At 40.8% G+C, this 26,370-nt stretch overlaps 1 protein-coding gene across 3 annotated transcripts in view; it reads right to left on the bottom strand.

Annotated features, from left to right (window-relative positions):
- The window catches only part of chn1 (chimerin 1), a 243,940-nt gene that overhangs the window by 184,273 nt on the left and 33,297 nt on the right, over positions 1–26,370 (bottom strand). The window contains exons 3-5 of one of the 3 annotated variants that reach the window (XM_080198952.1): positions 22,012–22,050; positions 19,321–19,376; positions 2,583–2,614 (exon numbers count right to left, since the gene is read on the bottom strand). In XM_080198952.1, the coding sequence (XP_080055078.1) occupies positions 2,583–2,614; positions 19,321–19,376; positions 22,012–22,050 (127 nt within the window). The remainder of the gene's footprint in view (positions 1–2,582; positions 2,615–19,320; positions 19,377–22,011; positions 22,051–26,370) is intronic. The other 2 variants (XM_080198953.1, XM_080198954.1) reach the window with 2 other exon arrangements.

The following is a 26,370-nucleotide window of genomic DNA, read 5'->3' as shown; positions in this document are numbered from 1 at the left end:
CATAATTCAATATCATACCTAGAAGTTCTATAGCCTTGGTAAATAACAATGTTAAATAATTATTTAATATTTCTTCTATTTCCCGTCACCTGTGATATTATCCTGTCAGTCCCTATTCTCAGCACAGCCTTTTTGATAGGTGTCTGTAAAATATTTTATTTTTATGATCTTTGATAACTTTATTTCATTGTTCTCCTTTGCCATCCTAACTGTTTATTTCATAGCTCTCCTAATCTTATCAAATTTTCTCTCATCATGTGCTCCTCTGTTGTCCATTTACACGCCCCTTTCCTAACTTTCAGTTGTTTCCTTATGACTTTGCTCGTCCATGGAGTCTCACTGGTGTTTAGTTTATTCCTTCTTATTTGTGGAATGTATTTTCCCGTAATCTGTTGAACACAGTTGTAAATGATTAACATTGTAATTCTATCACTTTTTTCAATATTGGTATTGATTTTATTTTCATAAGTTCTATTCTCAGCCCCTCAAAAATCAGCTTTTTGCCCATCTACTTTTTATTATACCTATGTCCTCCAGATCGTTATCATAAAACATATTGTGTTATGGTCACTATTGCCAAGATGTTCCCCTACTTTTACTTCTCTGTATTGGGTCTGGTTTACCTTCCATTATATGGAGATGCTGGCGTTGGACTGGGGTAAACACAGTAAGTCTCACAACACTAGGTTACAGGCCAACAGGTTTATTTGGTAGCACAAGCTTTTGGAGCACTGCCACTTCATTAGCTGAGTGATGAAGGGACAGGGCTCACCCAAAGAAGGGACAGGGCTCACCCAAAGAAGGGACAGGGCTCACCCAAAGAAGGGACAGGGCTCACCCAAAGAAGGGACAGGGCTCTGAAAGCTTGTGCTACCAAATAAATCTACTGGACTTTAACCTGGTGTTGTGAGGCTTCTTACTGTGCTCACCTTCCATTAGCAGATCCAACAGTGAACCTTCCCTTGTTGCATTTTTTAAATATACTGGGTTAGAAAGGTGTCCTGTAGAAATAATAAGAACTCTATTTCCTACCTCTTCTGTCCAAGTAATATCCCATGATTATTATACTTTGTTCATTACTCAATTTCCAAAGTGGTCTGCATGTCTTTTCCTCCGCCTTCCTTCTACTATTAAGTGGTCTTTTGACTAGAGCCATTAGTGTGATTAATCCTTCCTTTTTTTAATTGCTATTCATTTTTTCTTGCTGTTAGTTGTGTCACTTTTTATTACTGTCATTGCATTACTCCAGATAAACACCGCTATTCCACTTCCCTTTTATCCTTCTCTATCTTTTCATAATGTGTTATGCCCTGAAATGTTTAATCCCAGTCGTGATTTTTCTTTAATACCTAGTAATAGTAGTACGTGTGGTTCCTCCCAATGCACAATTTTACTATTTTACAACATTAAACAGAAATTCTACTACCTATCTAGAAATCCATTGATTCAATTAGAATATTTAATGCTTACTTGCACAAAAACAAATGTCCAGAATGACACTAAGCTTTAGTCTTCTGACTGAAAAGTTCTGAATATAGTGATGCAGAGAAACGTGCATTCCTTTTCAGAGATGTCTGGGTGGGTAAACTACTAGTAAATACTGGCAACATAAACTCTCTGGATAAATTAATATCTAAAGTCATTTTCTACACAAATTTTATGAGGTCCAGCACATTAATTGTACAAGTAATTGGATCTCTTGCCCAGGGGCAAGATGAGCGCCCCTAATCGCCATAATGGGCGTATCTTAAATACACAAACACTGCACAGAGAATGCAAAGGTAGAAATGTGAATGTAACTTCAAGTATTGTATTTGGTGCTGCAAAACATCTTGAGCTAAAAAAGTTGGCATACATGTGGGTCATGGTAAACATTAAAGATTAAGATACTAGTCTAGCATAGTGACTCAGATGAGTCACTCATCTGATGACAGCAAATCAGGCATGCGCCCTTTTCAGCTTTGTGTGTCATTTAAATTTGATGGGTAAACTGTCAGCATGAATTGTGTTAGTCATTGAACATTTTGCCTATAGCAGAGGTGAGTAATTCTGTTTATACATACCATTTGTAGCCCACGACTCTTCAAAAGGACATACAGTGCTCACTATACAAGTCATGCTATGTATTTGATTCTGCATGTCAAAGCATTTCACTGTATATGAAGCTCTTCAGAATATTTCAGAGAGATATAAGACACAATAATAGTAATGGATGGGGGAAGTGGAGGGCTACGCTGACATAATTAGATGAGGTGAGGAAAGATAGGAGAAAGCTGGAGTGGAGCATAAACATTGGCTTGGATAGGTTTCACTGCTGTATGGCCAATGTAATTCTATGTAAAGTTCTTTTCAATTACATTGCAATAAATGACCTTAACTACAAGTTATATATTATTAGGGACAGTGAATGGAAAGAACAGTAAGGCAAGTAATCCTATTAAAGCTCACAAACTTGCAGCTACGGCAGAAATGTATAGAATATAATTTTCATTCAATTCAACTTTTTTTCACAACTCTATCTAAAACATAATTAAGCAAGGAGCTTCAGAAAATACAAAATTAAAAACTAAACCTGCACTCACTCTCTTCCATAGTACTTGGGTCTGTTCTCCACCTGCAAGTAAAAAGAAGTCTACTTGTTTAAGAACAAACTTATGTGTACTGCAATGCATAATAGTCAAAATGTACTGTATTTAACATGCATTGTAAAACTTAATCAAAAGGTAATACTAACTGTAATTGGGGCATGGCGAGTATAAATAATTTGAGTTGCAAAATGAGCTTCAAACAGGCATTAGGCTCCTTTAATGAAGTGCCCAACACCTGGTTGCATGCTCTTGATGCCTATATTATCAATACTGGGATCAGAGCATATCCAACCTGGAATGCGTGGATGCAACCTGTCCACCATACTCAACACTTGAGCATCAGTTTCATGCTTTCTTTTCTGGAATGCTTACACTATGAGGAAAAATCACCTTTTTACAGATACAATTATCATAGAGTCAAAAAATACATTTAAACAGAATAAATATAAAACACTTGTTCCTGTCAGATGGATTAAAAAGTGCAAAGAAAATACATTTAAAATCAAGACATAATATTGTCCTCAGCTAAAAAGGTCAGATACATAATCTGTGAATTGATGCTAAGAGAGCCTCTCAACTCTCCTCAAAAGTAATTCCATAAATAGTTAAGAGATAAAGCACTCAGCAAGATTTTAGTAACTGTATGAACTGAATACTTTTCTAGTTAAAAATTAAATGCCTTTAAAAACACTGAATACTTAATCTTGGTTTAATTCAACGTGAAAGCAAACAGCAGGAATTGACTCTGCCATTAAGTGTACACCTGTCAATTCAATAAAGATTATTTCAGTAACTCACTAAAGAGCAAGAACCCCTGGTGGCTAATAAGTCTCCAATTTTCGCCCTAGAAGAACACGCATGGAAACTGTTAACTGAGAGTTTATGCAAAAGTAATACAGTTGAAGCCACATTTAGTTCACTAATGTTTTCAAGGCTTCAGGAAATTAGCCAATACAACTTATAACAGTTTAAACATTTTTTTTTGTCTGCAGCTATGTTTGAAATGGATTAAACATAATTATTTGAATTCCTGCACTGGTTATACAAACAAGGCTTGGGATCGTAATTAAGCAATTGGTTATTGTCTAAATGTTGGCACTTTTATATTACTATTGCTATACTCTTATATTATTCCAATGAGTTAGGGACTACATGTTCATATGTATGTTTACACAAGTATCCAACGTGCCACATCACTCACTCCTGCACCGCAGTTAGGGTGCCAAGCAACAATTCATCAATCCACAGCACATGGTATGATCTGGGAAATACATTCGATCAAGCTCCAGCATTTGTGTTTAAAAGGTAAAAATTTCGAAAAACCACAAGATATAATGTGGTGGCAGAAGGTGTGTGTGCAAAACCAAAACATTAAAAGTGAAATAAATGTTGAATTAGATTGAGAAAAATCAATCCAAATCAACGTTAGAGAGAAAAAAAAAGAGTGAATTGTCAACACAAAAATGGCTGACACTGCAGCAATGAGTGCTCAGCTCCAGCTCAGGATGAATGGGGAAACTGACATTGTCACAGAGATATTTGAGAAAAATAAGCATAAGTGATATACTGACATTTAGTAGCTTTCTAAAAGCCACGAGCGAAGTGGAATGGGACAACCGAGTACAAATTGTGGATAGGAGAAAAAGGTTTAGATGTATTTAATAGCTGGGAGACGAGTGAGCATGACAGTAAGAACGCAAAAAGCGTTTGAGAAATTCAGGATGCACCTCCAGCCAAAGTCAAACCATTGGATCCACCAATGTGAATTTCAAAGCTTGAGGCAAATACCAGGTGTACCTGTTGACAGTTTCTCAACAGCACTGAGCAACATAGCCAAAAAACGTCAATGTGAAGAAATAGATGAAAGCCTGGTAGATCAGCTGAGCTGGGACTCCGCATACTCTGATGTACAAAAATCTCTAATGGTACAGGACAAGCTCACAATATCATTGACAATTGACACTGCCAAAGCACATGAAGGCACGAATAGGCAGATGAAGACACTAGCCATCAAACTGCTAGCCCTCATTTAAGTGAAGGGGAAAGACAGCAGTACTGATGCAGTGAAACAACACTTTAGAGACAGAGAAAGATACGCAACAGCTGTGGATGACCACAAATTCAGACAGTAGGAAACGTCCCGCATACAGATTAAACTTCAGAGATTGTGGAAAGTCTAATCACTCAGGAAAGATGTGTACTACAAAGAAAAATTATGGTAAAGGAATTACCACAGGCAGAGCAACAAGGTGAATACAAAGGGAAAAAAACTCAAAACATTCACAGGTGAAAAATGGCAATGAGTTTGAGGATACAACAAATATAGGAGCAATACAACTGCTCTCAAAGAAAAGAAATTCACATAACCATTCAGATCAGGAAGAAGGTGAGAAATAAGCCCATAATCATTAATCTGAAGTTGAAACTTGATACTGGAGCACAGAACAATCATCCCAGATTATATTAGAATATCTTTCTGAAAATCTGAATGAAAATAGGTACCTAAGGAAAGGCACTCAAACTACAGGGAAACAGATTTGACAGCTAGGAAATACCCAAATCAGAGGCATACACAAGAGAAGAGACATTAACTGCATGTTCTACATCAGGGAAATAGATGATTCAGTAGTGCAAATTGGGTTCAACAGTTGCAAAGAGCTGCAGCTGACTTCAGAAAAGCACGAAAGTGATGTCTCAGAGTTGAAGATAGTACATCCCCTTGAAAGCACTATCCGATCAGAAGCAAGAAAGATCTTGCCCACATGTATCAAGAGTGCTTTGATGAGCTGACTGAGTATCATGTCACGATTGGTTCAAAGAAACCAGTGATTCATTCCCCAAGTAACGAACCAAAAGAACTGAAAGGAAAGCTTGAAAGAACGCGCCAAAGGATTGAAAAAAAATTGGCAAAACCACAAAGCCTAGAAATTGGGTAAATTCCACTGCCATATAACACGCAAAATCAAATGAATGGGTTGAAGCCAGATACTGAAATTCTCTAGGCCAATATTGAAAGAAAAAAAGCTAATTCAGGAAGTTGGGGCTGTGAAAAAAGCAGCTTTTCAGAAACTTACAGCACTCCAGGATGAAAAGATAGAACTAGATAATAAAGTTGTTGACCGAGAGAGACTGAAGTCTGAGCTGGACATAACTTGGCATGCTGTAACAGAGCATAACAAAGAGATACTGCAGGCCATACAGTTAGCAAAAGAGATGTTCAAGTGGAAAATCGTGAACCTTAGGTGAAAACTACAAAAGCACATGCTTCAAATATAAGAACTTGCAAAAGAAATGACAGCACTGAATTCAGGCAGCAAAGTAATGATCTGTAGATGTAGCTTAACATTATATCCCAGTTGGAGAAGAATTTACTGCAGATGAATAATGAACTGTGAAAAATGCTGAAGAATTTTAAAAATATGAAACAAGCAGAGCAGACACAGCAAGAAGCAGAAAAAGTGGTGGAAGATAGGCATGTAGGATTGGATTTTACTCAACCATCATTGTGTTTGAAGGTAAAGGGGCTCATAGAATGCAGCATGTGGCCTTCCACAGATCTCCCACCCATTCCCAACTTGCCTTCCATTTTATAGAGATGGGTGGGAACATCAGTCGGGTCACACATCTTTGGGCCTACTGAGGCTCCTAAAGTAGTAGTCGTCCCCCACTGCTACTTTATCCACAACAGAGAGGCTTACACCAAGTTGGTAGCCAGGTGGGTTTTACTGTGCAAACTGATGCTGGCCAAGGGGGGCATGGAAAGAACTTCCTCTGATAGTCTCCTTCTGCCCATTGGAGGCACCTTCCCAAGATCATACCCTCTCCCTTTAACTCTGGCCACTCCCAATCTTGCCTCTCAAACCCTGCTCCCAAACCCACTCTCAATACGGCCTGCTAGCCAGAGTCTACCAATTCACCAGACTTAACTTCTGTCCATAATCTCCTTTTGCTTGGGAACGGCTTGTAGATCCAGCATAAGAACATAAGAAATAGGAGCAGGAGTAGGCCATCTAGCCCTTCGAGCCTGCCCCGCCATTCAATAAGATCATGGCTGATCTGTCGTGTCTCAGTTCCACATTCCTGCCCTCTCCCCATAACCCTTAATCCCCTTGCCTATCAAAAACCTATCAACCCGCGTCTTAAATATATTTAGCGAGGCAGCCTCCACCACTTCAACGGGCAGAGAATTCCAGAGATTCACCACCCTTTGAGTGAAGAAGTTCCTCCTCAACTCCGTTCTAAACCGCCCCCCCCCCCCCCCCCCCTTTATCTTGAGGCTGTGCCCTCTAGTCCTACTGTCTTTTCTGAGCAGGAAGAGCCTCTCCACCTCTATCCTATCCATCCCATTCATCATCATATATGTCTCAATGAGATCTCCCCTCATTCTTCTAAACTCTAACGCATACAAGCCTAGTTTATTCAGCCTCTCCTCATAGCTCAACCCCCTCAACTCCGGAATCAGCCTAGTAAACCTCCTCTGCACTCCCTCCAAGGCCAAAATATCTTTGCATAAGTGCGGCGACCAAAACTGCACACACAACTCCAGCTGCGGCCTCACCAGTGCCCTGTACAGTTGCAGCAAGACCTCCCCACTTTTATATTCAATCCTCCTCGCTATGAAGGCCAGCATCCCATTCGCCTTCCTGACCACCTGCTGCACCTGCAGGCTGGGTTTTTGCGACTCATGCACAAGGACCCCGAGGTCCCTCTGCACCGTTGCATGCTGCAGTTTTTCGCCATGTAAGTAATAGTCCTTCCTACCATTATTCCTACCAAAGTGAACAACTTCACACTTGCCAACATTAAATTCCATTTGCCAGTTCCTGGCCCATTCGCCCAGCCTATCTAGATCCTTCTGCAGACTTTCCACACCCTCCGCACAATTTGCCGTTCCACCAATCTTGGTGTCATCAACAAATTTCAACACCATACACTCGGTTCCCTCCTCCAGATCATCTATATAAATGGTGAATAGCTGAGGCCCCAGCACCGACCCCTGGGGCACTCCACTAGTCACCAACCGCCAATCCGAATAGCACCCGTTGACCCCCACTCTCTGCCTCCTATTTGACAGCCAATCCCCAATCCACGCTAACACCTACCCCCAACTCCATACCCCCTGACCTTCTGTAATAACCTCTTGTGCGGCACCTTATCAAACGCCTTCTGAAAATCAAGAAAGACCACATCCACCGGCTCTCCTCTATCCACCGCCCTAGACACATCTCCATAGAACTCCAATAAATTCATCAGACCCGACTTCCCCTTAACGAAACCGTGCTGCGTCTGCTCTAAAAGGCAATTCTCCTCAAGATGCCTTGCTATTTTCTCCTTGATCACGGATTCTAACATTTTACCTACAACAGACGTTAAACTAACCGGCCTATAATTCCCTGCCTTTTGCCTGCCACCCTTCTTAAACAACGGTGTAACATTAGCTGTTTTCCAATCTTCCGGCACTTCCCCGGAATCCAGCGAGGTTTGGAAAATAATCACCAAGGCATCGACTATCTCCTCTGCCATTTCTTTCAGAACCCTTGGATGCATTCCATCCGGTCCTGGGGACTTGTCCACAATCAGTCCCTCCAGTCTTTCGAGCACTGCCTCTCTAGTAACAATAATGTCATTCAGGCCCTCCACTCCTACCATCTTTCCGTCGCTAACACCCGGCAAATTATTCACGTCCTCCTCCGTGAAGACCGAAACAAAAAAGTTATTCAAGGCCTCAGCCATTTCCCCATCCCCTACCACTAAGTCCCCCTTCTCATCCTCTAAGGGTCCAACGTTCACTCTAGTCAGCCTCTTCCTTTTCATATATTTATAAAAACTCTTACTATCCTTTTTTATATTAAGCGCTAGCCCAGCTTCATAGTTTATCCTACCCTTCTTTATCAACTTCTTTGTCATTCTTTGTTGATATTTAAACCTCTCCCAATCCCCTTCTCACCCACTACTCTTAGCTACTCTAAACGCAGAAGCCACCACTCAAACCTGGCTGCTGAGAACATAAGAAACAGGAGCAGGAGTAGGCCATCTAGCCCTTCGAGCCTGCCCTGCCATTCAACAAGATCATGGCTGATCTGAAGTGGACCAGTTCCACTTTCCCGCTTTCTCCCCATAACCCTTAATTCCCTTGTCTATCAGAAACCTATCTACCCGTGACTTAAATATATTCAGTGAGGTAGCTTCCACCACTTCAATGGGCAGAGAGTTCCAGAGACTCACCACCCGTTGAGTGAAGAAGTTCCTCCTCAACTCCGATCTAAACTGCACCCCCCCTCTCTTATTTTGAGGCTGTGCCCTCTAGTTCTGCTATCCTTTCTAAGTGGGAAGAATCTCTCTACTTTCCCCTATCTATCCCCTTCATTATCTTATATGTCTCTCTATAAGATTCCCCTCAGCCTTCTAATCTCCAACAAGTACAGACCCAGTCTATTCAATCTCTCCTCATAGGCTAACCCCCTCATCTCTAGTATCAGCCTAGCGAACCTTCTCTGCACTCCCTCCAAGGCCAATATATCCTTTCGCAAATGCGGCGACCAAAACTGCACACAGTACCCCAGTTGCAGCCTCACCAGTGCCCTGTGCAGTTGCAGCAAGGCCTCCTTGCTTTTATATTCTATCCCCCTCGCCATAAAGGCCAACATTCCATTCGCCTTCTTGATCACCTGCTGCACCTGCAGACTGGGTTTTTGCAATTCGTGCACAAGGACCCCCAGGTCCTTCTGCATTGTAGCATGCTGCAGCTTTTTGCCCTTTAAATAATAATCCCTCCCACTACTATTTCTACCAAAGTAGATAACCTCACGCTTGCTAACATTATACTCCATCTGCCAGGTCCTCGCCCACTCACTCAGCCTATCCAGATCTCTCTGCAGACTTTCCGCGCCTTAAACGCAAATTGCTTTTCCACTCTTCATATCATCAGCAAATTTCATTACCCTACACTCCGCCCCCTCCTTCAGATCATCTATGTAAATGGTAAACAGTTGAGGCCCCAGCACCGATCCCTGCGACACTCCACTAGTCACCAACTACCAACCAGAATACAGACTACAGAGCTGCGCGCAGCTCTTTATGGTATGATGGGAACAGAAGTCTTCCCGAGGAGCCTATGAACAACCTGCCACATGTAAAATGGCTGTAGGACAGCTTGTTTCCTTGTGGACAGGTTCCTGACTGACGTTTTAGTCGGGGGATGGCGCAGGGAACACAACATCCTGTAAATGAACCCAAGCAGTGATTGGAAGAGAAACATAAGCTGCAGCATTGCAATGAAGAACTTGAGAAGTACTGCCAAGGCAAAGACACAGAAGATAAAAATAATAGGAGTAGCCCATTTGACCCTTCAAGTCCATCCCTGTATCCAGTCTGTCAGAATTTTATATTCTTCATCTGATTTGATTTACTGTTACGTGTATCAGTGTACAGTGAAAGATTTTGTTTCTTGTGCGCTATACAAAGCATACTGTACATAGAGGAGGAAAGGAGAGAGTGCGGCATGCAGTGTTACAGTCATAGATAGGGTGAAGAAAAAGATCAACTTAATATGAGGTAACAGTGAGGAAGCTGTTTTTGAAGCAGTTGGTATGTGATCTCAGACTTTTGCATCTTTCTCCCAACGGAAGAAGGTGGATGAGAGCATGTCTGGGGTGCATGGGGTCCTTGATTATGCTGGCTGCTTTACCAAGCAACGGCAATTGTAAACAGTGTCAATTGATGGGAGGCTGGTTTGAGTGATGGACTGGGATTCATTCACGACCCCCTGCAGTTTCCTGCGATCTTGGACAGAGCAGGAGCCATACTAAGCTGTGATATAACCAGAAAGAATGCCTTTTATGGTGTAACAGTAGAAGTTGGAGAGAGTTGTAGCAGGAATGCCAAATTTCCTTAGTCTCCTGAGAAAGCAGAGGCATTGGTGGGCTTTCTTAACTACAGCATCCGCATGGAGGGGCCAGGACAGGTTGTTGGTGATCTATACAGCTAAAAACTTGAAGCTCTCGAATACTTCGACTTCATCCTCATTATGTAGACAGGCATGCCCTCCACTAGACTTCCTGAAGTCAATGACCATCTCCTTCATTTTGTTGACATTGAAGGAAAGATTGTCAGTGAGATTCCCTCTCGTACTTCCGAACCCTAGTGAATATAAAGCTTGTTGGCCCAATCTCTCCTCATATGACAACCCTGCCATCCCAGGAATCAGTCTGGTGAATCATTGCTGCACTCCCTCTACGGCAATTATATCCTTTCTTAGATATGGAGGCCAAAATTAAACATAATACTCCAGGTGGGGTCTCACCAAGACCTTGTATAGCTGACATCCTTGTTCCTGTACTCAAGTCCTCTTGCAACGAAGGCTATTTTACAACTTGCCTTCTTAGCTGTTTGCTGCGCCTACATGCTTGTTTTTAGTGACTGGTGTACAAGGACACCCAGGTCCCTTTGTACATTAACATTTCCCAAACTTATCACCATGTAAATAATACTCTAACATTCTATTTTTCCTTATTCACATTATACTGCATCTACCATGTATTTGTCCACTCACTCAACTGGCCTAAATCACTCTGAAGCCTCTTAAGATCCTCAGCATTCACATTCCCACCCAGTTCTGTGTTGTCAGCAAATTTAGAAATAGTACATTTGACTACCTCACCCAAATCATAGAGAGAGTGAGTAGCTGGGGCCCAAGCACTGATCCCTGTGGGACCGCAATAGTCACCACCTTAGAAAGACCCATTTATTTCTACTCTCCAGTTTCTGTCTGCTAACAAATTCTCAATCTATGCCAATATATTACCCCAATCTCATGCGCTTTAATTTTGCGCATTAATCTCCTATGTGGGGTAGCAACAACTTCTGAAAATCCAAATACACTACATCCCTGGTTCTCCCTTATCTATTCTGCTATTTATACTCCCAAAAAAACTCCAGCAGGTTTGTCCAACATGATTTCCCTTTCATGAATCCATACTGACTTTGTCTAATCCCATTAATGTCTTCTGAGTGTCCTGTTACCACATCCTTTTGTTATAGATGCTAGCATTTTCCCTATTGATTAATGTTTATTTATTAGTGTCACAAGTAGATGTACACTAACACTGCAATGAAATTGCTGTGAAAATCCCCTAGTCGTCACATTCTGGCATCCGTTCAGGTATACTGAGGGAGAATTTAGCATGGCCAATACACCTAACCAGCACATCTTTCCTAAACAGCACATCTTTTGAAATATGGGAGGAAGCCTGCATTGGCACAGGGAGAACGTGCAGACACGGGGAGAACATGCAGACTCTGCAAAGATAGTGATCCAAGCTGGGAATCAAACCCAGCTTCCCTGGTGCTGTGAGGCAGCAGTACTAACCACTGTGCCACCGGGATGCCTTGGATGTTAGGCTAACCAATCAGTAACTATTTTCTCCCTCCCTCTCTTTAAAAGCTGCCGGGACTGTTCCAAAATCTATAACATTTTGGAAGATGATAACCAACCATTATGTCCATGGTCAATACCTTTAGTGTCCTGGGATGTTAATTATCAGGCCCTGGAGATTTATCAGCTTTCAGTCCCATTAATTTCTCCAGCACTATTTTTTAGTAATATTAATTCAAGGGTGGCATGGGGGCATAGTGGTTAACAGGACTCAGGTTCAATTCTCGCCTTGGGTGACTGACTGTGTGGAGTCTGCATATTCTCCCCATGTCTGCGTGGGTTTCCTCCAGGTGCTCTGGTTTCCTCCCACAGACTAAAGACGTGCAGATTAGGTGGATTGGCCATGCTAAATTGCCCCTTAGTATCACAAAATCTGTAGGTTAGATGGATTATGCATAGTAAATGTGTGGGTTTACGGGGATTGGGTAGGGCATAGGGCCTGGGTAAGGTATGCTGTCTGAGAGAGTCAGTGCAGACACGATGGGCTGAATGGCCACTTGAAGCACTATAAGAATTGCTCCTTCTCATTAGACCCTTGATTCCCTAGCTTTTCTAGCAAGTTATTTAGATCTTCCTCCATGAAGACGGAACTAAAGTAATTGTTTAAGTGCTCTGCTATTTCTTTGTTCTCCATTTTAAATTATTGCAGATTGTAAGGGACATTTATCTTGGCTAATCTTTTACTTTTGGCATACTTATAGAAGCTTCTACAATCCGTTTTTATGTTCCTTGCAAGTTTACTCTCATGCTCCTTTTTCTCTTGATTAATATCTTGGCCGTCGTTTGCTAAATTCAAAACTGCTCCTTATCCTCAGATTGCTACTTTTTCTAACAACTTAATATGATATCATTTTTGTTAGCCATGGTTGGGCTACTTTGTCAGTCATATTTTTGTGCCAGAAATTAATTGAGATGCATACATTCATTCCTTAAATATTAACCATTGCCTATACATTGTCATGTCTTTCAATAAAGTTCCCTAATCCAAACCTCATATCTTTGTTATTTCTTTTGTTTAGTTTTAGCATAGCAGTTTCAGATTGGACTACTTCATTTTCCATCCTAATGGAAGAATTTTATCATGTTATGGTCACTGTTCCCTAAAGGACCATACACATTATTAATTAACCCCTGCATGTTTCTTAATTGGTTCCTCAATATATTAGTCTAGAAAAAACTTGTACACATTCCAGTATTTATCTGCCACAATACTGATGCTAATTTGGTTTGCCCAATCTATATGCAGATTAAAGTCATCCATTTTGATACATACATCTTTAATTTTCCCTATGTTACCACTACTGCTCGGAGGTCGAAAGACAACTTCCACTATGTTTTTTGCCCCTTGTTGCTTCTTAGCTCCTTCCAGACTGAGTTGACATCTAGATTTGCTCTCACTACTGCAATGATTTCATCCATTTACAGTGCCACCACACCTCCTTTCTCTTTTTGCTCATCCTTCCTAAATATTGACTACCTTTAGATATTAAGTTCCAGTCTTGGTTATGCTGCAGCTATGTCTCCGTAATTGCAATCTTATCGTACATGTACAGCTACTTGCACTGTTAATTCATCTACCTTATCACAAATGCACCATGTATTCACATACTGTGCCTTTAGACTTGCCTTTTTAACATTTTTACACATATTTTGTACAATGGCCTTATTTGTTGGTAACCTTAGTTTCCACTGCCTACCATTTTTGCTTTCTGTCTCTTGTTTCTATCTTTGTTTCCCTCTCCAGTTCCCATCCCCCTCTAGTTTAAACTCTCTCCCACAATACTTGTGAATACCTCTGTGAGGATATTGGTCCCAGTTGGTCCAGCTTGTACAGATCCCATCTTCCCCAGATTTGGTCCTAATGCCTCATGATTCTAAATTCTCCCCTTCTACATCATCTCTCCAGCTACACACTGATCTGAACTACTCTCTTATTCCTGACCTTTTAGCATGTCGCACCGAGATTCTACTTTTTAAATGTATTTCTCATCTCCCTATATTCTGCTTTCAGGATCTTGTACTTCTTCTACCTACGTTTTTGGTACCACTATAGGCCACAAGCTCTCACTGTTTACCCTCCCTTTCAGATTGTCTTGCAGCCATTTAGTAACATCCCTGACCCTGGCACTCACGAGGCAATACAGCACCATAGCTTCACATCTGTGGCCAGATAAATGTCTATCTGTTCCCTTTACAATAGATTTCCTCATCAATATTGCTCTACCAATCTTTTTCAGCAGAGTGTGGTGCCACGGATCTGGTTCTTGCTGCATTCCCCTGAGATACATGGCCCCCAACAGGATTCAAAACTGAAAATCTGTTAGGGAGGTTGATGGAACCAGGGACTTCTGCACTATTTGTCTAGTACTCTTACTCTCTGTGATGGTTATCCATTCCCTTTCTGCCTTTGCACTCTTTACCTGCAGTGTGACTATCTCATTGTACATGCTTTCTACAAAGATCTCATCCTTCTAGATGCTCTACAGTCATCCCCTGCAACTCCAGCTCCAAAACATGGATTTTGAGTGTCTGCAGCTGCAGACACATCCTGCATATGTGCCCTAGAGACTGGAAGTGTCTCTGATGTTCCATACTGCAAGGGAAGAGCATTATACATGGCCAAGCTGTGCTGCCATGACTTATCCTTAAATTATTCTCTTTAATGTTACTTACTCTAGTTTAGAGAATATTAAAGACAGTAGAAATACTCATCTGTTCCCACTTGCTAAGGCCACTGCTTTTCTTTCTAAATAATGGTAGAAAACTCAAGGAGCACCTTCTTGTCCTCCTTACCAAACTCTCTGTCACCAAACTCCGAGTTAAGCCCTCTAATACAGCCAAAAGCAGAACTCTATGCTGCCCTCCTCTCAGTGTTTTAAACACAGAGACTCCAAGTGTATACTAAAACTCCTGGTTCTCCTCTCACTTTTAAACTGTTTTAAACTGAAACTCCCAGCTCTCCTCTCACTTTCTTAGAACTCTAAGGCCAACCTCAGCATTCCACTTTAACTCAGAAGAGGCACATTCTTTCATCTTGGCAATAGAATGAATAAATAATGCTTTTGAGAAAATGAAAACAAGACTCCTGTGGTTCACTTTAAACATAAAAGTCAATTGTTAATCTTCTTTCATTTCGATATAAAGGGTCAAATCTTCTGATCTCCAGATCATCAGAAACCGAACGCATGACATGATGTGTGGGAGTCCTGACATGCAGATCTGTATGAGAATTTTCTAGGAAGTTTAAACTTCCAATGGGTGATTCCCTGTTCCCCAAGAAAATGTCTCTGATTTTGAGCTAGAGACTTTGGACTGTTCCAGTGTACTTACCTGGACAGTAAACTCTTGTGAACTCCACAACTAACACCCTTGCACCCCACCCCCAACCACTCAGCTACCCCTTCCCTGGTCTGACCTTACTGCCCTCCTGGCCTGACCCGACAACTCCTGACACAGGAACACAAAAAATAGAAGCATCATTCAGCTCCTTAAGCCTGCTCCACCATTCAACAAGATCATGGCTGATCTTCTACCTCAATGTAATTTTGCAGCACTATTCCTGTATCCCTTGATATTTTAATATCTAGACATTTATCATCTCTGCCTTGAACATAATGAAAGACTGAGCTTCCACAGCTGCATTGGAAAGAGAATTCCAAAGATTTACCACCCTCCCGTTAAGAAATTCCTCCTCATCTTAATCTTAAATGGCTTACTTTTTATTCTGAGACTTTATCCCCTGGTTCTAGACATCCCCAAACATGGGATTCTTCCTTTCTGTATCTACCCTGTTGAGCCTTCTCAGAATTTTGAATGCTTCAGTGAGATCACCTTGCACTCTTCTCAAACTCCAAAGAATACAGCCCCAGTCTCAATTCCTCAAATGGACAATCCTGCTATCCCTGAAATCCTCTATTCCCAGAAACCACCCCCGGTAATATAACATTTCCCTCAGTACTGCACTAGAGTAACCACCTAGATTTTTGTGCTCAAGTTTCTGGAGTGACTAGTACACACAACCTTCTGACTCAGCTAAGCTACCTGTCCGCTCATCCACCCTATCAATCTACCAATTTACTCATCAATTCACTGACATTCAAAGAATGGACCTTCAAATTTACAATACAGCAGCTAGTGCCATAAAAAGGGGCTGTGTCCTGTTTACCCTGCTCTGATGGAATTCCCAGAGGGATGATGCACTGTGCATTTCTGTGACAGCTGGGATAGAAAGATTCGATAAGAAACGTGAAGCAGCATTGAGCTGTGGAAATCATTGGTACTACTTAGAAGATTCAGGTCAAAACAAAGAAAAAGTTAATGATTAGAATTGATATATCACAAACAAATTAAAAGGGAGATGTTATATTACTCCAATATGATTTAGGAACTATATGTTCATGATATAAACAAATCCGAGTGCCACATTATTCACTGCTGCACTAGCCAAGGTACTGAGCAACAATCCGCAGCTAATGGTGTGATTTGAGAAGTATATTTGAAAACCAGCATTTGAGTTTAAAAGGTTGATTATCTCAAACTTCTGGGAACCTCAAGACATAACTATGATGTGGAATAGTTTTTTGAGGTATAGTATATGACTTGTACAATATATCTCAATCTTAACTGGTTTGGATGCTTGGGATGTTATGTTATTTGCCAAATAACTTTGTTCCATTTTCTTTTTTTTAAATTTAGCTATGTGCACTCTGCAAGCAGATTATACAATTGTCACACATTTCTGATCATCTTAAAATGACTTACTTTTTGTTTCATCTCATCCCTGAACCAAAAAGACCCTGTGACCCTGTGATTACCATAATTGCAATGAGTCATACTGCCAAGAACCTTCCACTCATCAGCAGACCATTCTTCATGTACAAGGCAAGGTACAAGACACTTTAATTCATAGGGGCTCAAATTCAATTCATTTCTCACCCAATGTTAATATTAACCAGGAGTAGAAAATCTGGCTAACTTTCCTGTTTAACCAAAAGACATTGAAACAAAACTTCCATCATTGATAATGAGCAAATTCAGGATCTTCAATTGTAGGGTTCAGCACAATACAAACATTAAGTAACTATGGGAGTTAAAAAAGACCTTGTTCTCATAACATCTTCAAAAATGCCCTGTAACTGCACACTATTAATTATTACATACTGGAATCATAAGACTTATGAAAAAATATTTTAACACAAGTTAAACATTTGATTTTGGCGCTTAAATTATGCTTTCCTTATAAAGAACTATTTATCAATTTTTAATAGTGTAATGAGAGGACTGTTATATGGGAAAAAAACATTTATTTTGTAGGGTATATCTTACTGAAAGCCCAAAAGGATTGTGTGTTTGCAACATAAGAACTTGAAATAAATTTTCCTGATGAATTAAAACATACAAATTATCTTCATTTTAATGTTATTCAGCATACTAGAACTATAATAGAAACTTAACGTACTTTTCTACTATCAATGACTCAACTCTTGGATCCTCAGACTCCTTCCAATCTACAAAACTCAATTCAGAAGTGTAATGAAATACTTATCACCCTCCTCATTAGGTACAGCTACATTACTCAGATGTCTGACACCATTCAAAACAGAATGATCTGCTTGATCAGTGCCCTTCTACTGGGCATAATATCAACCCCTCCACTATCAGTAGCTATAGAATGTGTCACCCAAAAGCTTCACTGCAACAGCTCATCAGGCTTATGTCAACAACAACTCCCAGCCCTACAACCACTGCTACCTAGAAGGACAAGAGCAGCAAGATCATGAGATCACCTCCAAGATCCCTTCCAATCTCCAACATTTCTTCCTCGCCCACCCTGGTACCATCCTGACTTTGGCATATAGTATTCATTGTTGCTGGGATAAAAATCCAACACCTTTTGGGGAGCAGTATTAACAGAAGAACAGAAAGCATATTAAGGAAAAGTTTTAGCTACATCTTCTCAGACTAACAAGAAATGGTGAATAAAAGATCACTTTGTCATTATTATCCATATGTAGAAAGCAAATATTGCAAATAGATCTTACTGGAAAGGAGAAGGAAAGGGGAGAAAGAGAGAGTAGAAGATTAAATTTGTAGCTCTAAATTGCACTGAGAGCTAGGAATGTATCAAAAATCAAATCTAAAGCTTTCTATACAGTTCAGGGAGAAAATGACCTAAGTACACAATCTACAGTCAGTTCACAAAGATCTGCTCAGGGAGACATAAAAACAGCAAAGATATGCCAGTTAGAGGTACAGGAAATTCTAAGCAAAAACTTAGCTTGCCAAGAGGACAGTGGGGCACATTTATTTCTCGTGTCATAATGAGTAATACTTAATTAAACTAAACGGCAGTAAGATTAATTCTAAATGTCACCCTGTTCAGTTGACAACTAAAGCAAGCCAACTGATTTTAGATTTTTCTTACTGCTTTTATCAGTCCCTTTTTCAGATAACTAGAATAGTGAATGGAGTGACTTGAGTAAAGTTCAATGTTCAGTTCATTTAACAAAACATTTCACAACTGTAACTCCTCAATCCTCCTGTCATTTAACTAGACATGTGAGACAATGAAAAGTAAACACCTGACATTGGATCTGTGATGCACAAATTGAGAAAATACCTGGAGCAAAGCCAAAATGTTCAATATCTTTTAACAACTCTGATATCTTCCTTAAAGGAGCATTAAGAACAATAAACAATACTCCAATGGTGGCCTAATCAATATATTGCACAAATTAAACATCATTTTATGGTCAACACTCAAATAAAAAAAAATGCTCTCATATATAAAACCCTGAACCACATATGTCCTTTATTACCTGTAGTGTCATCTTTAAAATTTTATGTGGCCGAACGCCTAGACATTCATTTATTCATTGTTGAACATATTACCATTAAGGGTATACTTCCTTTTACTATTCATTCTCCTAAAATACACTACCACACATTTCTCTGTCTAGAATGTCAATTTTCCCATCCCATTAACTATGTAGACCCTCTGAGATTACCACCTTATTTATAATTTTCCTTTAAATTCTGTGTTTATTTGAGCAATGGACCTGCAATCACAAGAATCTGATTTGACAGCTGGGCCAAAATGTAGGAATATTTCATCCAATCAGAATTTGTTTCAAACCTGAAAACAATCTTTATAAGCTATCGTGTATTAAGATTTTTGTTGGCTTTGAAGTACTTAAAGAATAATTTGAAGTAATTTTAAACAAACGAACAAGATAGAAACCACTTGACTGTAAATCCAGCAAAAAATTTACAAAGATACAGGGTCAATATGAAACCAACCTCACATGTGCACGTAATCCTCCTTGGATTAGGAGCTTCCTGTTGTAACTGATACACTGGGAAGTGAAGAACCAAAGTTAAATTATAATTAAAACACAACTGATTTACAGAATTAGTAATGGTTAATAGTTTAGAAAAGGAGGGTAAAATAAAATATTAACTAAACAAGATAACCTTACAGATCAACAAATTTCAAAAACAAAATAATGTTCAAATGGGTTGCAGTGGAAGTCAACAGGGCTCATCTACCTTGCTTCTACTTGCAAAAATCTAGCACTCGTTTCAGCAGTAATGTTTGTGTTTTAAGACTGATCTTAATCAATTAAGTGAAGTGCACTTAAGTCCCAGCCTACAGTCCTTTGAAATGGTGAGGAAGTGGATTTGTTTTAGTCGTTTTCTAGACATTGTGTTCACAATCTTATACATGCCTTGACTTTCTCAACTGGATGTTATTATTTTAATGTAGCTAAAGTGCTAATTGAGCCCATTTAAACAAAATGGAAAATTCAGAATCTAGTACATACTACATCTGTCATCCAAAAGATAGTGTTAAATGGAAAACAAAAACGCTTTCTGTCAGAAAGTTCCACTAACTGAAATGGTGTATATCCTTATCATCTTAGATTAACACATTTGACACAAAATTGTTTACAAAATAATTCTACTCATTGAGCACCAGTTATGCTTCACAGCCTTTGAACATTTCTCACCAATACTTTCAAAATAGCTTCGAGGACACTTCTCAACTTGTGATATTCTGTTAGCTCATGATTCAGCCAATAGTAGACCACAATCATATTTGCATTTGGAAAATAAACATTCTGTTCTTCACTTCAGAAAGCTATATAACAGCTACAGACTGTTACCTGCAGCAAGTATCTTTACAGAAGGAGACTATGACATGCAAGTGGCACCATAGGCAAAATGGTCCATTTCCTACAACCAAGTTTAGGCATGATATGTGGGATTTTGAAACCTGTTACTTGTTAGCATTACATAGTTTTGGAAATAACAACAATAGAAAAAAAAGCTATACTTTTACACAATGGAAGGAAAATACCAATTTTTCAATTTGTACATAAATAAAAAATCATGTGGATGCTGCTGGAATTAGGAGATACACTTTGCAACTTTAATCCCAAGTCAATTTGTATTATAAGTTAGGTGCAAAAATGCTTTGGTATGCTCAACATGAATATATTGAGCTAACCTTATTTATGATTCTTGGATTTCAGAATCTCAAGTCTGTTATTAATGCATTTAATGGAATTTTTTCTTTTCTTTATCTCCTGTTTTGAAGATATACAAAGGGGATGACTGCTTACATTTCAGACTTTTTTTTGGAGTATTGATAGAATGACTCCTCCTGCAAATGCATCTCCCTTTCTCATTGGTTCGCTGCATTAATCTCAAATACCTTGGCTTCTCCCCGCAGCAACACAGCTAAGATCAGGCGATCAGGATCTGCAGTATTTTGCCTTCATATTCAGGCTGAGGAGATGTGTTAGAGGTATTTAAATTTGTGAGCAGTCAGAACAGAGTAAATCTGGGAGTAACTGTTCTGACTGGTTGAAGAGGGTACAGATTTAATGTTACTGGCAAATGAAGCAATAGTTACGTGCACAAAAGCTTTTTCAGCAAGTGGTTAGGGTCTGAAATGCACTGCACGAGTGTGGTGGTGGAGGAGGCAGGTTCAATCGAGGCACTCAAGAGGGAACTAGATTGTTTAAAAAAGAAGAATCTGCAGAGCTATGGGTAAAGGTGGAGTGTGGCACTAGGTGAATTGCTCATTTGAAGAGCCAGATGGGCAGAATGGTCTCCTTGTGCGCTGTAACAATTTATGATGCTTTACTTCAATTCACTTCAAAGTGCAGGTCAGACCAAATCTGTATTACACAAACGTCCAGTGCTAGTCAACCACCTTGAAATTACTATTTAACTATATGCAGCATTTATTTCTTCTCCCTCAACACACACTTTACCTACCACGTGAACTCAGTTTATTATCATGCGCCCCTCTTCATGTAAAATTAAGAAAGATGGACTTAAGGCTCAATATCATGGTTAGTGTTCTTCCATGATCAGGAAAACATGAAAAGGCTATATAGTTCAAGCTGGGGTAGTAACATTGTTACATTCTTCCTCCAAATATTTGTACACTTGATTCATTTGTGGCACTTTGATTAAGACCTAGCTGATAAATCATAGAACTCACCCAACTGAGGCAAGTGAGTTCCAGTGAGAGGCAGCTCTGTGACTTGAACTTGTGAACTTCTGGTTGGAAATCGAATGTTGTACCACTACAGCTATTGAGCTACCAAGACTTTAAGATTTCAGAAGTCTTCAGATAATCTATACACAATTATTGAAAGTACTGTAAGACACTTTGTTCACCCAGAAATTGATAAATGTTTTTATAATACAGTACTTCAGTCAGAAACTTAAATTTACTTTTTTCTCTTCACTTTAGTACAAAAGCATAGGATGGGAACCAGAACTATATTCTGCCTAGGCATAGCTGCGTAGATACCAAAAGACCAAATGAGCTACCTTACAACTTGAAAGTTTGAGGAATGGGAAAGCATGTCAGAAATATGAAGAGGCTGTTCAGGGGAACTTGCTTTTGCAAACAATGCATGTCCACATTAAGTCTTCCAATTGGAATTTTAATTAAAATAAATTGGTACTTACGGTAAGATTTCCAAACAGGAGGCTTATATTCATCATTTTCTGTGTACAAAAAAAGTTGAAGAACATTACCAATAAAGAAACTACATTTTCTTAAGCAAACAGCATTTATTATTGGCAATTTTCCCCCATTTGGTATTGACAATTCCTAAACGTATACAAAATTAATGAGGGAGACAGTGTCAGCACGATGGCACAGTGGTTAGCGCTGCAGCCTCACACTGCCAGAGACCCGGGTTCAATTCCTTGGTGACTGTATGGAATTTGTACTTTCTCTCCATGTCTGCATGGGTTTCCTCCAGGTGTCCCAGCTTCCCCTCAGTTCAAAGATGTGCATCTTATGTGGATTAGCCATGGTAAATGTGTGGGGTTGTGGAGATAGAGTGCGGGTGGGCCCAGGTAAGATGCTCTTTTGGAGAGTCGGTGCAGACTCAATAGGCCAAATGGACACTCTCTGCACTTTGGGGATTCTATGGTTCTATGGATTCTAAGACAGACTCTACATGTTCTGTCTTCATTTTTGACATATAGGTGCCCTTCAGAAGATGCCGGAATTTGGTCATGCTTGGTTGGCTCAGAGAAGCCGTAAGCTAAGCATTATAAAATTTGCAACGGGAGATGGAACTTTGTTGTGACATTCCAGACCTCCTAATCCCAATTTGTAACAACATTTCTCCTTCTTCCAGTGTAGACCGTACTTCTCTTCGTGCTTTTAATAGTAGTTCTGCAAAGTATGTTGCCAGTAATGGCTGACCAGGAATCTCGCTCGTGCTTACTGCATGTCATGGAAGGATTAACAGATTATCAACCTTCTCGGCCATGTCATGAGAAGTCCTTTTGTGGCCAAGAACTCCTGGAGTGGAACTTGAACTCAGAGCTTCTGACCTAGAGAGCCACATGATCTGTAAAAGCACTACAACGTTCAAAAGTACCAGTTTATATTTGCTCTGAAGCTCAGCTCAAACAAAAACTCCCCAAAGTTCCCAACCAAAGAAAGCAGAGCCCAGCAGATAAGGCTAAGCTGTCTGGGGAAGGAAGGCAAAATGTCTGGGGCAGGAAGGAAGGCTGCGAGGGAATGCAAGGGTGCAGGGACGTGGGATTGAATGAAGAGGCTTGATTGTTGGGTTTGTGGTCAGGTGTGGAAGGGGGCTTCCCGGCATGGACAGTCATCTACAATGACCCCATTGGGTTGAACTGAGGGTACAGGCTGCAGGCGGAACAATCATAGCGAGAGGCAGGAGTAGAAAGTGGTAGGGTGACATATTCACGCTGATAATTGCCCAGCTGAAGGTCTAATGGAGTGGGGTCACAGATTGACAAAACAGGTGGCTCTAATAACGGGAGGAGTCAAAGTGAGCATGGGTGGTCTCAGAAGGGAAAGAAGGCAAAGGTATTTGCTGCAAGAATATGCAGGAAGATTGAAGGGTAACAGAGGGAAGAGGAATCGTTAATTAGATGCATCAAGGTGAATGGGGACAGTTGATAGCTGACAGGGGAGAGTAGAAGATGGTGGAGCTGTCTGGAAAGTCACACACACCATTTTTTTCAAGGCTTTTCCTGGCAACATAACTGCCCTGCATGTGCACACCTTTGAAGTGGGAGGAGTGGGTGAGTGGAGTTCAAGGTGAACACAACTGGCTGACTAACAGGACATGCTGATGATTGAGGCAATTTGATGAGAACAACGTTTAGTTTTATTCTCATCTCCCTGGTGACGTCCACACAGCAACAGGTTTGCTCTGTGATCTTGGATCTCATAACAGAGGTCCCAGCATAATCTGCAGCAGCCATCAATTCTATGCGATTTGCCATCTGCTGGTGTCAAAGGCAGACATAAGGGAGGGAAGGAGAAGGATGCCTCCAAAGTGAATGGTCATCGCTCACAACAGCTCACTGGCAAATCTTTCAATGCTGCAAAGGCAATAGTCTCTCTATAAAGTCCTGATGGCAATGGAGGCAAGCTAAATAATATCTGAAAAAGGATCCTCATGCATGACTGTCATCGCCCCAGTCAAAGAACAACGTCTCAACGTACAATCACGTATAAATGGAGGAAGATCTCTGTCCCTCCAGGATGTCCACCACCTGAAAGTGGGAGGGTGATTTTTGCCACATTTTGACAGAAGACAGGTACAGGGCTTAGCACTGGCATGGTGGTTCCAAGACACAGACAAATCAGAAAAGGATATGCCGACTAGCTCAATTTCTGCAACTGTTTCACAAATCTACTGAGGCTTGATGGAGCATGCTTCAGGCAATCCTGCCATTCTCATCTGGATAAGAACCACAGAATCCTGTGGTTCTCATCCAGATGAGCAGGGACTGGTGCAGGTTGGCACAGGGCCAGGAAGTGCAAAAGCCTGAGCAGCAAGAGACAGCGGCACCTCAAGGAATTTAGGATGCTGGCAGCCGGGACCAGCACGATGGCAATCATGTACCTGTGGAGACAAATGCGGCATTGTACCATTCATCAAGTATACCACAGGTGGTGCACCCTTTTACAAATGAGCAATAGGTAATGCCCTGGAACATGGTTGCTCACATCTGGTAGCTTCTCCAAAAGAACCACCTCTGAAAGACTTGGAGATAATCCTATGCCGGTGGTACTAAAGGTCACTGCTGCCTTCAACTACTTTGTTCATGGTTCCTTTCAGGGCTCCACTGGGGACCTCAGAGGCACCTCTCAGCAAAATACAGGTGCACCCTGGAGGTGACAAATGCTCCGTTCAGGAGAGCACACCAATTTGTTCAATCTCACCTAGATCCCAAAAGCCAAGCTGCAAGAACATTACATTTGCGTGAACCCTGCAAAACACAATGGTCCACTGACTGCACACTTGATCTGCAGAGCTCCCTAGGCAAGATCCAGTCACATTCATCCACAGGAAAGATTTCCACTATTCGAATGTGCAGCTGGTGTGTGATCACGGAACATTAATCCTGTGTGTTTGTGCTTAGTTCCTAGGAAGCTCTCAGGATGCCTACATTCTGAACACTCCTTAATGCCATAACATTTTGAAAGACCTTAGCAATTGCAGGGCTGACTCCTTCAGGACAAAAGATATTCCCCAGAGGGTCTGGCTAATCTTGCCAGTTCATCATTAGCAGAGTGTCACTGTTGACAGGTTCAATGTCACACACGTTTCCACAGGTCCATGATTTAGTAGTCGATAACTTCCTAAAACGAGATTCAGATATTTGGCCTGCTGAAAATAGGCTCTCCAAAACTCACCAGTGTTCCCTTCTGCTCTCTGCAAGGCGGTGTTACAAAGGGGATACATCCTAGCTGAGGGAGACATGGGGGATCAAGATGTCTCCACTGACGGTGACGGTGAGTGATGCCGCTGAAGCATTCCAGAGTTGCAACCAAGCAGAGAGGTCCATCACAATCAGACAGCTAACAGATTCCAGGCAGAGTATGCTGCCAATACATTTCCTTTATTATTTGATTTTCCATCCTCTGTTGGTTGGCAGGACCAAGCTCCTTTGTGGTAACAGAAGTTATGTTTTGCTCTAGTATGCCTTGATTTATGGCAGCTGAATTAAATTGCAATTGACTTAATGTCTGTTCTGTTGGTGGTCTGATCCTTTCCATATGCCAAACTATGCTGTTATATAGAACCCCAGAACTAAGTGCTCACATTAGAACATGCAAAGCACTCTGTTCACCCACAATCTTGAGCTCCTTTTAACAAAAATAACATTTTTCCCCATGTCCTCACAACATCCTTATGCACAAAAATTTGGAAGTAATATCAAAACTTACCTTGGCAGGGTTTCACTCCTGTCACCCTCACACCTGCTCCTAACTGAGAAAAGACCTTGCAGAGAACTCTTTCAAGCAGAACCAGGGAAGGGCAGTGAGAATGCCATCTGGCTTTGAGACTTCCCTTGCATGCAAAATGATCAAGGAAGATTGTATTCCTGACATCCTATTACCACTTGCCCATAGCGAATGCCTATGACCTTTATCATGCTGAAAAGTTTTAAAGATTATCTGAAGTTCACTCATGGAGAGTTCCTCACCTGCACTATGGATTGTTGTAGCAATCAGGATGTGGAGATGTCGGTGTTGGACTGAGGTAAAAACAGTATGAAGTCTCACAACACCAGGTTAAAGTCCAACAGGTTTATTTGGTAGCAAACGCCACAGCTTTCGGACTGCTGCGCCTTCGTCGGGTAAGTGGGAGCTCTGTTCGCAAACAGGGCATATAAAGACAAACTCAATTTACAAAATAATGGTTGGAATGCGAGTCTTTACAGGTAATCAAGTCTCAAAGATACAGACAATGTGAGTGACGAGAGTGTTTAGCACAAGTTAAAGAGATGTGTATTGTCTCCAGACAGGACAGTTAGTGAGAT

The sequence above is a fragment of the Carcharhinus amblyrhynchos genome, chromosome 11 (genome assembly GCF_965287045.1).
Source record: "Carcharhinus amblyrhynchos chromosome 11, sCarAmb.v2.hapA, whole genome shotgun sequence".
In the NCBI taxonomy this organism is placed as follows: domain Eukaryota; kingdom Metazoa; phylum Chordata; class Chondrichthyes; order Carcharhiniformes; family Carcharhinidae; genus Carcharhinus; species Carcharhinus amblyrhynchos.
The sequence above is the reverse complement of the archived record's forward strand: the minus strand, read 5'-3'. Positions and strand labels throughout refer to the sequence as shown.